The sequence below is a fragment of the Colias eurytheme genome, chromosome 9, assembly GCF_061535395.1.
Source record: "Colias eurytheme isolate Ceu_HAF_F1 chromosome 9, ilColEury1 Martin Lab GWU primary, whole genome shotgun sequence".
NCBI classification, from domain to species: Eukaryota; Metazoa; Arthropoda; class Insecta; order Lepidoptera; family Pieridae; genus Colias; species Colias eurytheme.
Window position 1 is genome coordinate 12,614,064 of NC_142988.1, and position 14,776 is coordinate 12,628,839.

The 14,776-nt window shown below is 35.4% G+C and overlaps 2 protein-coding genes across 2 annotated transcripts in view; one reads left to right on the forward strand and one right to left on the reverse strand.

The window, feature by feature from the left end:
* LOC149906180 (uncharacterized) overlaps positions 1-14,776 on the forward strand; it is a 46,972-nt gene that overhangs the window by 19,266 nt on the left and 12,930 nt on the right. The window contains exon 2 of the mRNA XM_090105736.1: positions 11,298-11,408. Coding sequence (XP_089961862.1) covers positions 11,298-11,408 — 111 coding nt within the window. The remainder of the gene's footprint in view (positions 1-11,297; positions 11,409-14,776) is intronic.
* Positions 12,848-13,849, reverse strand: LOC149906182 (uncharacterized). The gene has a single exon (XM_090105842.1). It carries the CDS (start codon positions 13,612-13,614, stop codon positions 12,964-12,966), a length of 651 nt encoding a protein of 216 aa, XP_089961968.1. The 5' UTR covers positions 13,615-13,849; the 3' UTR covers positions 12,848-12,963.

A 14,776-nucleotide genomic window follows, 5' to 3' on the forward strand; every position in this document is an offset into this window, starting at 1 on the left:
TTATGACATAGTCGATTCTCTGGGACCTTTGTTCATACAAAACAAAGGAATAATTCTTTCCCCTTCTACCTACATTGCAAATACCAAAATCTTTACCTTACTACATAATACATGCAGGGATCAAATGAGGTGTAAAATAAAATATAATATCACTTACAGAAATATCCGTTGCATATATTAAAATTTCATTTGAACGAACTATTTATAATTGGATTTAAGTAGCGTTGCATATTAACATGAACGAATGCTATAAATACAGGTACCCTAGATTCAGTAAAGTATTACAGGCAATATGCAATGTACCTATAACGCATAATATTATACATTAAATCATTCTCAATGTAAGTAATAAATTGTAGAATGATTTGACTAGTTTAATCTTTTTCTTACTACTTATTGTTTGTTAACAAAAAGTGTTGCAATGACTTCGATTTAACAACGCAACATTTTTTAATTCAAATTTTAAATTGGACCTCAAAACAATTACTTTTTCAAGCGGCAATGGCGCTAACTACTTATTACATAGCACTATGGTATCGTACCATCAGTTGATATAATATTAAAAGGGTTTACAAGTTAAGTAGGTATTCAATAATCTAAAATCTAAATAGGTATGTAAACATATCATATACCGGCTAAAATCCTAACTCCTTATAACCGTAGTCTTGTAACCGCTCCATCATCAAGATTGCTCACTGTTATGACAGTCAATTATCAATTACACGGTTGATCTTTGCTGCAATCCGTCTCTAATCTTAGTAGACTAATCTGCGCTGTATTGCGTTGTTCCTACCACGATAATCGAGATATAGATGAATATTGAGCAAATAACAATTGAATTGTATGTAATTACTGTTATTGTTCGTACAAGTGCTAGTATTTGTACTGCTGTAGCCTCAATTATTGTAGTTCAGATACATGTATTCAGGTACAAGGAAGTGAAATTTTCAAATGTATTAGAATTTTCTGAGACATTAGGACTAGAAATGGCTATTTCAGTCAATATGATGACATAGGCTGGTCTGAAAAGCTCTATTTATAATCAGTAAAAAAAGATGTTCATTTTTTCTGTTTCTTATCCAACAACAACATAAGACACTCATTCTTATAGAACTATCAAATGAAAGTGGCCTTGGCCTACTTATAACTTAATATACCTATTATATTACCATGGTAGTAACAGAAATGACATAGACAATATGACACTGTATTCAATTGATCTATTTCATTTAGTTCTATAAACCAGTTTGGTCGTAATCATTCCAGTTAATAGAGTAGGCCAAGGCTATACTAAATACTTTCATTTGATTAAATTTAAAACAGGAAAAAGATAACTGACTTACAAACATACAATAACCTTATTAATATGATGTTTTAATAAAAAATACTCATTGAAGACCAAGTTCATAATAATTATTACAACAATACTTGATATTGACTTAGGCAAAAGCCTAAGTCAATGAACATGTAATTTTAGAAGAAGAAAAGAAAATGCTTCGTATAAAATCGGTAGAGGGTATAAAATTTAAAAGGATATCTTTAATCAATATGCTCGTAAAGGAGTGCAATCGGTGTCAAAAGACAACTTTCTCCAACGACACGGTCGCGTGCAAATATTTGCTTACAATATCATTGCCCAACTAATATGGAAGATTATATAGAAAGTTTCGTATCAAATTATTTATACGGCACCGGGAAATCTTAATAATTGTCATGTCATGCTGATCTATCGACGTTTCCGTGTCCATGTTTGAGAGGTAGCACGCTAGATTGGGACACGCTCAAATCAGGGAAGAAGGAAGAAACCACGCTATTCGCTAATTTGCGCAAATTTGACAGCATACAAACAATTAGTCGAAGCATTTACTACTAATTTGTTGATATCCCTACTTTTCTTCCTGTAAAATGCCTTTTGGAAAAAAATCCAGTAGGTACCTTTTAAATAAGAACATTTTTGTTCCTGGAAGTTTTTAACCAGTTCTTCCTGAACTTCACTAACCGGTGTAATTTCCGTCTCACCTATAATATCTCTCTATAGATAATCGCGATCTACTCTTGCGGTTGCGTAACGAGTGTAATCGTAATCTTAATTACGAGATGTGGGTCAGGCGTTCATTGTCTTGTGTAGGTGTGAACTGACCATTGGCTTTAATTACGTAGATTATTATGAACTATTATGGTTATTTTGGCGTTCCCTTTCTACTGATTGCGTGGTGGTGTTGTATAATAGTTCTATAGAAATAATTGACTGATAGTAATCAAATCTAATGATACGATTTTTTAGCGTTATAGTTTCCTTTCAATTTGGTATGTGTGTTAGAAGATGTGATTTCCGGATAAAGTAACTAAAAGTTTTAGGATTAGGATACTAAGAGAAGTAGGACACAAAGACATTGCACCCACCACAAATTTAATACAGGACGAAAGCGCTCTTGTGCTTTCCAAAAAAAAAAAACGATACTTAAACTCTGCTGCCACTAATAAGAAAAATTGAAAGCATTGTTACTCATTCTTTTAAAAGCAAGCTGGTAAGTAGACGTTGATTTGACAGACCATACATCATGGTTACGTAAATGGAGAATGGAACCACAAATTAAGACGTCTAAAAGCAGTGAAAGCATGTTATGGTTACCATCAATCATTGCTTTTGACACTGTTGTCGACTTCAACTTCTATGATGACTTCATCTACTCGTGTAGTTCTAAATTTAAAACTTATATAAAAATGTACTAGTTCAGAGAGCCTACTACTATATTAAGGAATATATGGACGATAAAAACCCATGGAGGGTTGTCGCGTAAAAACCACAGGACATGAGTTCTTTGGCATATTATTATAATACATGATGTTACATATTATTATGTATTTTGTAAAATTAAATTGTAAAACTGACATGATTTAAAAGAGCAACTATGGAGTTTCTTGCCGGTTCTTCTCTGTAGATACTGATTTCCGAACCGGTGGTAAATGTTAAAAATATGTAATGACGTTTCAAAAGTGCTTCCAGAAGAAGTATAATTGAATAAATAAATGTTTGAGTTTAAACATCTATTTTAATTCTTACATTATTTAATGCATCAGGTTTTACATAAGCATCCTTTTGTCCTTTTGGTATATCATACTACGTACGATATTTATTTTATAGCATAAATACCTTTTTCGTTCATTCATGCTATCAATCATTTTTATACCGTGCAAATGCAATTAGACGCGTATCAGCGTGCATATTTTTTGTAGTATTTTATGAAGTTTTAATAATAAAATTTTGTAGCCGCTGGATCATAGATTTTAAACAGACTGGACATTTTTTGATTTTTGACCAGTTATTGTTTCGGTAAAACAGTGATCGGTACCATATATCTAGATATTTATTATTCTATAAACTAGTCCATATTTCACTTTTTGGCTACAAGTAGTATACTATCTTATTATATGTAAGGTGTATTTTTGATGTGAATAAATAACAGATTGTCAATTTCGTTAGGCATAGCGTATTCTGTATATCTTAACTGTATATCTGCTCGTACCTGTATTCTCATAGATTTAAACATTATTTTGATACTCCTCCAGGCTGATCATTGCATAATAAAGTACAATAACCCTAGTTAGCATCACAGCAACCGGTTTGCCGCTCCTGTGCGATATATTCCTGCAAGGATCGCGGGGTCAAGTGACTCAGACGAAAGTTACATTTGCTAATGCATTTGCATCAGAATTACCTGTGGGTATTGCGAAAGGTAAGCGAGGGACTGACTCATTATTTGTGGTAATGACTTCCGGATGTGTTCTGAAATTGTTTTTCAGGGTCACATCTATGTTTGTGTATTTATCTAAAACTTTAGAAGGGGTATCGTTAGAATACGGTTGTACAATTTATAGGCTAGATTTATATTTTTCAATCGACATCGAACGCGTAATTTAACGAACTCGGTTGTTATTTACGTTGACCTTTACAGTTTTACTACATTTTTAATTTTTAGTATAAAAATGAGAATTGTCTACTTGGCCACTTAATAATCATTCACCTGTCCTTTTCTTTATCTGGCATTTTTAAAAGCATCTTTTTGAAAAGGCTACTAGCGCAACAATTTTTTGGAGAGGAAAAAGTTATACTAAAACTGTTATCTTCTTCTTATATATAAAAATGAATCGCAAAATGTGTTGGTAAGCGCATAACTCGAGAACGGCTGAACCGATTTCGATAATTCTTTTTTTATTATATTCCTTGAAGAACGAGGATGGTTCTTATGTAGAGAAAACGTAAACATGTACCACGGGCGAAGCTGGGGCGGACCGCTAGTATTTAATATTTTCTTTAATTAAGTATTATGCTTCGTAGCTGTCTATAGAGTAACTGTCTTCAAATATTGTTTTATTGCTGCTCGTTGCCAAGAGCAATTCATTTCCTTTTCATGACTATAAAATATAGAGCAAGTGTCAATTTTTTATCTGGAAGAATGTAAAATATAATACTTATTTGGTTTTTTTAGGATAAGCTTTGGCGGAGTTGTCCTACTTATATTTCGTACTAAATATCTAATTGCAAGTTAAGATGGTACCTACAAGACAGATCCCGAAATATTAATATACCAGAAATCACAACCAGAAATCACGACCAGAATATTTTTATATTAATAAACCTATTGAATAATTCATAAAATTACAAGATAATGATGCCAAAAAAGCTGAAACTGACAAAAATGAAAACAGCAAAACAGTCATCTCTATTTATGAGCCTTCTACAGAAATCAGTGTCAAGAGGATGCAACAAGCGAAAACTTTTGCGACGTCTTATTTTGGAATTATGCTTTCCATAATGAATATTGATTATGATTTATGAATATTGAATACTGATTTTTAATAAATATTAAGAGTTCGTCCCGGTTCCACTGTTTTTTGTGAGTTTTTAAATAATATTATAATAATTATTTTTTAATAATTTAGATTCTATAATTATTTAGTTTTGAAGTAAGTCTCATCTTAGGTGCAATTAAGGTATAAGAATACCATAGATAAAGGATAATGTCTTCTAAAATAAATATTAGAACATAAATGTTATAAACGTTAAAATGCTACCGGCTACCGAAAACAAGTATCGGATTATAGTAGAACAGCTCTCGAAAGGCTAAATTACAATTTATTGTAGTGCTCAAGCCTTTCAGAGGCGTAAATCTTGGTTTTATTTATTACCCTATTATAGAGTCTTCTAAATCTTTAGTTTATGTGTCATTTCATTTAAATCCAAAACTAGAGACTCGTTATTATTGAAGATCTATCTCTTCTACTAAGAATAACCTTTTTGAATATTCCTATTTTTCTACAAAGTTCTGTTCTCTCGTTAGTGCGAAATTCAAGATAAATGGATTCAGTATTAATTCCAAACACGAGAGAAACGAAACTTTTAGGGAATTTCGCTAATCAACTGCAGAGCTTTGCTAAAGTTATAAAACTTTTCCAAGAGAGATTTAGTTAGTATTTAAATTGCATATTATTTTCGATCTGTTTTTCAAACTCAGCTTTTTACATAATAAACTGAGATACATTGAATCATCATGAATTAAATATCATGTTAAAACATCAAAAACTTAACATCTTTTTTTATTTTTAACATTTCTTATATGAAGATATACATGATTATATTTGTCCTGGATTTTATGAAATCAATACAGGCTTTGCCCGTATCATAAGACTTGTATCCATTTATGTACCACTCAATCAATGATAAGTTCCAGCCGTTCCCATATTAAATTCTTCTAGTATCTATAGCACAGCAGACAAACAAGACAGTTTTAATTTGTATGTCCGTCTAATAAATGATTGGTCATTACGTTAAACGATCCAGCCAGACGCTATAATTCCGCTGTCTCCATTGAAAGCACAAATTATAGTTCTATAAGAAACGACTTCACTATTATGATCGCTTTTATGTGTGTGTAAATGTGTTTACTGTTGCTTCACGTACAAAGACATCATTTGCGGGTTTATTGGTATCATTAATCCATATTTAATTATTACTATTTTGATTGTATTGTGTCTTTCTTTCTTTTTAATTCCTACGAAAATGTCTTCAAATTTTAAAATACGCACCTCTGAATCACAATGGATAAGATAAGATATATAAATCCTTCACTGGACCATTTTTCAATGCAATTTCAATATTTCTAACTCCATTAAAATATTAACTGTAGAAGTTAATTAATCATTTTATGATTATTTGTTTATTTTATAGATACAGGTAATTGCTGTCTTTAGTATCTTCAATCTTATTTATATTGAACTGATGATTTTTGGAAGTAATTATTCGAACGGGTATTCAAGCTCAATTTAAATCAACTGTAATCGTATAAAGTGGAAGGATCAGATAATTTGTCAAATTAAAACAGAAAATTTAAAACGTCCTTCCGAAAATTCTAACGGACCTTATTATGACACAAAGTGGGTATGTCGTCCCGGGTCATCTTGATAGGAGAGGAAACGAGTTTAGAAACGAATTCCATCATTAAATTCACTTAAAACACATAAAAAGTTTATTAATTCTCAGAAGTAATAATGATTATTTCCTTGAAACAAACAAGATAAATCACAGTCTCACGGTTATAAATGCCATCAACATAACGACTTCGCAGCAGGATGAATTAAATTAGCACACACGTTGCAGGTACGATGTTTATTACCTGCTATTTATTTGACGATTATCGTCATTAATTTGTTTATTTACAAGGTTACTAGTCATTTTTTCTAACGTGTATTGACCTCCTGGATTTTAAAATTTAGTGTACGGTAACATTGAAAAATATGACGTGATTTATGATGATCTAGAAATCGTGGTCTCTAAACAATTTTTTTTTCTATTTATTTTTACCTACTATCTTCTTCTACTATCTTCAGTTTAACATTGGATACTGCCCCACTTCTGTCAATTCAATGTATGTTTTTAAATTCGTGAATATTTTAATTAGTTGTCACAATTCAAATCTCGTACACAATTCGCAGCACTAATTCACGCATCCGTTATCTAACTTTGCGTTAATAAACTATATTTATAATCTTTATCACATGTATGTCGGAGTATTGATTTATTCAGTTGGTAATAACGCCATCTACTGGTAAAGTTGTGAGTTTGAATATTGACATAGTAAGACTTGAAGTTTTAACGAATGAATTTATGACAATGACAAGTGACAATGACATTTTCCTTGAGTCAGTAGTTTGGCTGGTTGGGGGGTGTCAGTTCGACCGACACTTGCCGCCCGACAGCCAACCGCGCCAGTTGTGTGCACTGATTCTTTTTTTTATTATTTACGATCATGGCGGACGTTGAAATTAATCGCGAGGAATCTCCGAAAGCAGCGGTGGGATCTGACCATCATTCCTCCAGTGTATTTAACCGACACCCTGCTACTACGAGCGAGACATATTTCCGAGAATCGGCGAACCAATCCGCCAAATCAAATACTCCACCAACTGCAGGCTACGTGCGCGTACAGCTGCAGCGTGAGCGAGGCGAACGAGATCGAAGTCGTCATGTCAGGTATCTCTGACAAATCAGGTACGATCAGATTTATTAAAAAATACCGCCACGGACTTTGTAACATTAGATAGACACCTTGCTACCTACCCTCAAATTAATAAAAATAATAAACGACCTTCAACTTCGAGCTCTTTTTGTAGTGACTTTAAGCAGCGTTAAATTGAAACAAATGACCATGTTATGTGCCACAATTGCGGTAAAATGGGGCACTATAAGCGAAGTTGTAAATTCCGTCCGCACACTAAGGTTTCACATTCGGAAACGTTTTAATTAAAATGTTCCACGCCTGTCGATAAAAATGTTCAGTGCACTTATTGTTGCAAATTGCTGTATACAGAGCAGGTGTGTTTCTCTAAACAACGAGACGAAAAATTAAAAAAAAAAGTAATGATACAAAGTCCGTTAATATGTGTGTGTCTAGTCAGAATCGCCGCTTATTAAAATTATTGTTGTAAGATTGCAATTACAAGCCGTCATAGATAGTGGATCTAACTGCTCGCTCATTCGTAAACCTATTGCTGACATTATGACCGGTGTACGAGATTTTTTTATTTACGCGTTTAACTAGTATTGGCTCCACTTTCACTCATTCTTTTTCCGTATTACTTTGCCTATAGAAATCGATGATGTTCACTTAGAGGTCGATGGTATTTTTTGATGGTAGACTCTCGGGCTTTACCTCATGACGTCATTGTGGGGTGGGATGTTTTTACGCGACTCGGGGTAAATTTAATAATTAAAAATAAAGACGTTCACGTTTCTCGCGATGTTCGTGCGCACGTTTGTGCTTTGCAAAGTGCCAATATAGAAGCAATCGATACCTACCTTACAGACATCCAAGATATTGCTCGTTTACGTGCTATTATTGAAAATTTTAATGAGAACTTCGTAAAGGGGAACTCTCAGACGGTCGTAACAACAGGTGAGATGGAAATTAGATTATAAGATCCGAACAAAATAGTGCAGCGTCAACCTTATCGCCTGGCCCCCGCGGAACGCAAGGCCATGATTGACATAATAGTTGACCTCCAGTCTAAAAACATTATCAGCGAGAGTACGCCACCATTTTCAAGCCCGGCGATCCTCGTGAAGAAGAAGGATGGCTCTGACAGATTGTGTATTGATTTTCGTGAGCTGAATTCGAATACCGTGCGCAATATGTGTGTCATGAAAAGCTGAGTAAATATCCTATGAGTTTACCAGAAATGTCTAATCAATTTGATGATTTGTAATAAGAGTGAGTTTTATTTTTCTAATCAGCTTTAAAAATTAATAATTAAATATTGAGTTATGTTAAAATAAAATGATTAGTCGCCAAAGTAAACGGCATTTGTTGAGATACACGATTGTATTTATTATGTCGACGGTTGCGATATGATGATTTTTCCATTATTTTTGTTGTTGGTGTTTTGGTTAGTAGAAATGTTTACAATTTATTTTGTTGATCAATGCTAATAAAGGATCGCATCCCTAGACGCTTGTTTCTTTTTCCTTTCCTAAGAGGAGCTGATGGCGTAAATTTAGCATTGGAAGCTCCGCGCTTCATGCGAGAGTTTAGCGTTGGAAGCCCTGCGCTTCACGCGTAAATTAAACATTGGAAGCTCCGCGCTTCATGTGTTGGCCTTACATTGGAAGCTCCGCGCTTCATGTGTTGGCACTACATTGGAAGCTTTGCGCTTCATGTATTGGCTCTATCTACATTGGAAGCTTCGCGCTTCGTGTATTGGTTCTATCTACATTGGAAGCTTCGCGCTTCATGGGTTGGCTCTATCTACATTGGAAGCTCCGCGCTTCATGTGTTTGCTCTATCTACATTGGAAGCTCCGCGCTTCATGTGTTTGCTCTAACTGCATTGGAAGCTTCGCGCTTCATGTGTTTGCTCTATCTACATTGGAAGCTTCGCGCTTCATGTGTTGGCTCTATCTACATTGAAAGCTTCGCGCTTCATGTGTTTGCTCTAACTACATTGGAAGCTTCGCGCTTCATGTGTTTGCTCTAACTACATTGGAAGCTTCGCGCTTCATGTGTTGGCTCTATCTACATTGGAAGCTTCGCGCTTCATGTGTTGGCTCTATCTACATTGGAAGCTTCGCGCTTCATGTGTTTGCTCTAACTACATTGGAAGCTTCGCGCTTCATGTGTTTGCTCTATCTACATTGGAAGCTTCGCGCTTCATGTGTTGGCTCTATCTACATTGGAAGCTTCGCGCTTCATGTGTTTGCTCTATCTACATTGGAAGCTTCGCGCTTCATGTGTTTGCTCTATCTACATTGGAAGCTTCGCGCTTCATGTGTTGACTCTACATGGGAAGCTCCGCGCTTCATGTGTTGACTCTACATGGGAAGCTCCGCGCTTCATGTGTTGACTCTACATGGGAAGCTCCGCGCTTCATGTGTTGACTCTACATGGGAAGCTCCGCGCTTTGAGTAGGTTCTACGTTACAAACTTTGACGCAAAGTTGTGATCAGAGCTAAATAGGCTTAGAAATCGCGCGAGAACGCGCTTATTGTCAGAATGGCCGTGTCGGAGTATTGATTTATTCAGTTGGTAATAACGCCATCTACTGGTAAAGTTGTGAGTTTGAATATTGACATAGTAAGACTTGAAGTTTTAACGAATGAATTTATGACAATGACAAGTGACAATGACATTTTCCTTGAGTCAGTAGTTTGGCTGGTTGGGGGGTGTCAGTTCGACCGACACTTGCCGCCCGACAGCCAACCGCGCCAGTTGTGTGCACTGATTCTTTTTTTTATTATTTACGATCATGGCGGACGTTGAAATTAATCGCGAGGAATCTCGGAAATGTATATGTAGTTTTACATAACATCAGTACGATCACAACAACAGTTACATATACCGTTGATAACAATTCCACTGACGCGAACACTGAATGTCAGTGTATGACTCGGAATATGGCATTATAGAGCTGACGTAAATGACCTGTGGTTATGATTTATTGAAAATATTCTCTATACAAGTTATTTGTATTATTATAGCATTATGAGTATCAAGGGATAAGAGCTATAGTTTGCATGTAAAGCTATTTTTACCTGTATGCTAGAATATAATGTTCTTTTGATTGTTCTTGTAACCAGGTGATATTGTATTCTTAAATTAAGATGACGATCTATATACCGTTGTAATAAAAGTTTGTAATAACTTGCTTTTATTATGCAAGTGTGAACGTACTTTCCGAATAAATAATGTGTAAGAATCGGCCTAAAATTTTAAATGATATAAAAGAGAATATAGAGTCAGGCTAGCGAAGAAAATTGGGTTAGCTCGGAATAATGAGTACCTACTATAGGTCTGTTTCTTGTCAATGACATAATAGATTCACGTTATATAAAACTACTATAGATTTTTCTAAAAATAACCAATGCCTATCGTAAGCGCTGAACACGTGTATATTGCCAATCAAGGCCTATTTCTTCAATTAAATACTGCAACTACTGCTTATAATAATTAGAATTTACTAGAAATCTCAAAGAAATATGGTAACACTAATATTTATGGGTGAAGTCCCGTGTCCCCTACTGGTGTATCCATATCTATTTCACTGATCGATTTTCTTTACGAACAAGTAGATGAATAGCCTTCCGTTTCTACCAGACCAAGACATTTCTTACGACGCTACCGGGAATCGAAGCGAGATCCCCTCGTTTCTACGCTCAGGCGTTAACCACTTCACCAAGGAGGCGGTCACTACGTGGTCACTACATATTGTAATTACTAGAACTTAAAAAAATATTATTTTTTTCAGAAAGAATCTCGGACAGACGTGCAGTTTCATCTCGCAGCGTTGCGCGGGGACTGCGACAGGCTCAGACAACTGTTGGATACCGGCAAAGTGCATATTGACTCCAGAGATCGGGTGAGTGTATTACTATTTTAAGCTTATATAAAATAAAAACTGTTGATACTTTACCCTTTTCATTTATGTATACTTGTATGGATTTAATAATTATGAATAGTCATGTTTTTAAACTACCAACGATTTGGAAGATAGCTTCCACAGAAAAGAATCGGCATGTGACTCGATAGTACGATAGAAATGGATAAAAATGCAGCATAATTCCTACATGCGTGCTTAAATAGGGTAAAAATAACAATCATTAATCGGCTTACACTATGTCGTGCTGCCTTGATTTATATAAAGCGGTGAATTTAAGTCTATTCTTCTTACATATCAAGACTCGTATTAAATAAACGTTTACGTATGTACTTACAAAATATAGAGACAAAAGAAATAAAAAATCACTAAAATTTTAGAAATTAAAATAACGTATAACTAAGTGCTACTCTGTAGTGATAAATGAACGGAAATCGTTAAGAAATGGCTTAACCACATATGACACATAGACGAGTATATTAGTTATTCCATAACGCTTTTTATACCAACTTCACTCAAAAATAACTAGTCCTGCAACATTGCTAAAATCAAATTCGTCGAAAAACAATATAAATCGGAGCGGATAAGTCGAAAGTCACAGGTCCGGTATGTAAATTGAACACGTGTGGCATTCATTAGAAGATTGCGAAATTTGTATCGAGAATCGCAAGTATATGTAAAGTTTGTGTTTGAAGTGTCGATTTATCCAAAGAATTTTTTAAATATTTGTGTATGCTTGAAGAATCTGGAAAATTGGAAATGCAAGGTAAAAGCGATAACGTATTATATTACACGTTGATATAATATACCTACAGGTATCGTGTACAGGCCAAGTATACAGGTATAGAAAGTTAGGAAGATTTTGTATTTGTCTGGATTATGGGATTATGTGTGTTATGTGAACGTAAAAAAATAAAAAGCTTAATATTTTCGAGAGAAAAGAACAATCGACGCACACGCATAAAATATGGCAAGATTCCTTTGAATTTAAAAACCAATTAGCATTCAGGAAGGAACTCTCTGAACTATTTTCAACCACACAAATATTTTTAGAATCCCGTTGTTTTAAAATGTTCTAGTAACTTCCATTGCATTAACACGTTAAGTGCAAGTAAAATAAATATGAAATATGTTTAATGTTTAGTGCATTTTACAGCTTTGTAGGTTAACGAGGTAGCGAGTGTTTTATAACGTACTGTGAAGTACTATTATGCTTTAAAATAGTCGTTGCGGTTTTGGCAGTGATGTTGAAGTTTTTCTGGAACTTATGATGCAAGAAAGTAATTAAATCAAGAGAAAACAGTTTCTTATTGTCGGTGAAAAGTTTCGTAATGTACCGATAACGGATTAAATTTGCGATTAATGATAACACCGCGCAAATAGAAAATTAAATAACACACATTTGACAAGAATTATAATAATAATTCATTCATTTATTCAAGTAACCAGGACTCATTTTGTTAGTAACAATTATAATCTTAAAAATTATGTTAGTAAAAATAAAATTTATTATGACTGCTAGAAATGTACTCCACCGCTACAGAGCTATCAAGGAAGCAGACAGTCTGCAGCAGTGGTTCACATACCAGCAGTCGAGCCGACTCGCTATACAGCGCATGATTTCATTGGGGCTGTCCCGCACACGGCGCACCAGGGATGTGCATCTCTTTCGCATTGTAGCGTAAAAACAGTCTATATGAGCTTCTGCAAACATCCCTGATGCGCTGCAATAACGGGGCAGCCCCATTAACACCCGGAACGCATTATTATATTGAACACGGAGCGAGCTGTAAGAATGTTGAGTATGACTAGCCCATAGGCTGCACGTGTAAAAAGATGTACAATACGCACGAAATAGGGTTTTTTTAACTTCATTAGAACAACGTGCAAACCTACGAGCTATCATATTTGCCCTCACTGCCAGTGCCCGTCGTTCCCTTTCAATATCATCATCGTCTCTGAGTCTAGGGGTCAATATGTGTCCGAGATATTTGAATTTAAAGACCCTCCCCAATGGCACTCCGTTCAAACGTATTGGGGGTAAAAAATGCGTAACTCGGCGCCCAGACTCAAAGACCATGACTTCACTTTTCTTAGTATTGTAGACCAATCCATGAAGAGCAGCGTACTCTTCACAGATGGCCACTAATCTTCTAAGACCGCAGATTGAAGCACTCAGCAACGCCATATCATCTGCGTAACTTACATTGTTGATGCAAACTCCATCAATATGACAACCAATCCTTTCGTTGCTGAGTGATTCAATCAGCTCGTTGACATATACATTGAAAAGCGTGGGCGAACTTAACCCCCCCTGCCTCACGCCGCATTGCAGCCCAAACGGCTGAGATAAAGCCCCCGCCCATCGGACTTGATTGATCTGGCCTCTGTACCAACATTTAAATGTGTTAATAAGAGAGGACGGTACATTAGCTGTCTTTAACTTATCCCAAAGGATATCATAAGAAACCAGATCAAACGCCTTCGACAGGTCAAGGAAGCACGCATATATTGGCGTATTTCGGTCCATATAGTACTTGACAGCCCACTTTAAAGACAATATTGCACTTTCCGTAGAAAGTCCCGATCGAAATCCAAACTGATTTTGGTGTATTTCTACGTACCTGTTTAGTTGTTCATTAAGCAGGCTGTCAAATACCTTTGCAATTACCGTTGCAAGAGAGATAGGCCTATAGTTGGTCTGGTCCGCTAAATCACCTGTTTTATTTTTAACAATTGGCACTACGATAGTTTTTGTTAAATCACTGGGAAGATACTTATGCTGAATACAAAGATTAAAAAACATTGATAACACTCTCGATATGTGAGGCCCTGCATACTTTAGGTGCTCAATACTTAGACCATCGTGACCGGGAGACTTTCCTTTAGACATTTTACTTATTATTCGTTGAATTTCTAAAGCAGTGACTTTAAATTCCCGATCATCCTGATCCACAGTATCAGGCACAGACAGACTCGGACCTAATGGAGACGTAACTTTAAAATGCTCTTTGAAGAGGTTAGCAATACTAACAGGATCATTAGCGCCACCTACAGATACAGGGAGGCCATGTTTACAGTTCAGTTTGTTAGTCTGTTTCCAAAAAGAACGAAAATCTTTACGCGAATGATGTGACGCTAAGTTGTCCATTTTGATTTGTTATTCATGGTTCTGACACCATTTAAGACGTGCTTTAAAAATTTTTCTAGATTCACACATCTCATTATATTCAATTCCAATGTGTGGTTTACCCCTCCGCGCCCATACTGAATATTTATACCTGGCCTCCCTGTATGCACCAGCCACAAGTCTATTCCAACCTATCACTACTTTCTTGGACTTGCTACGT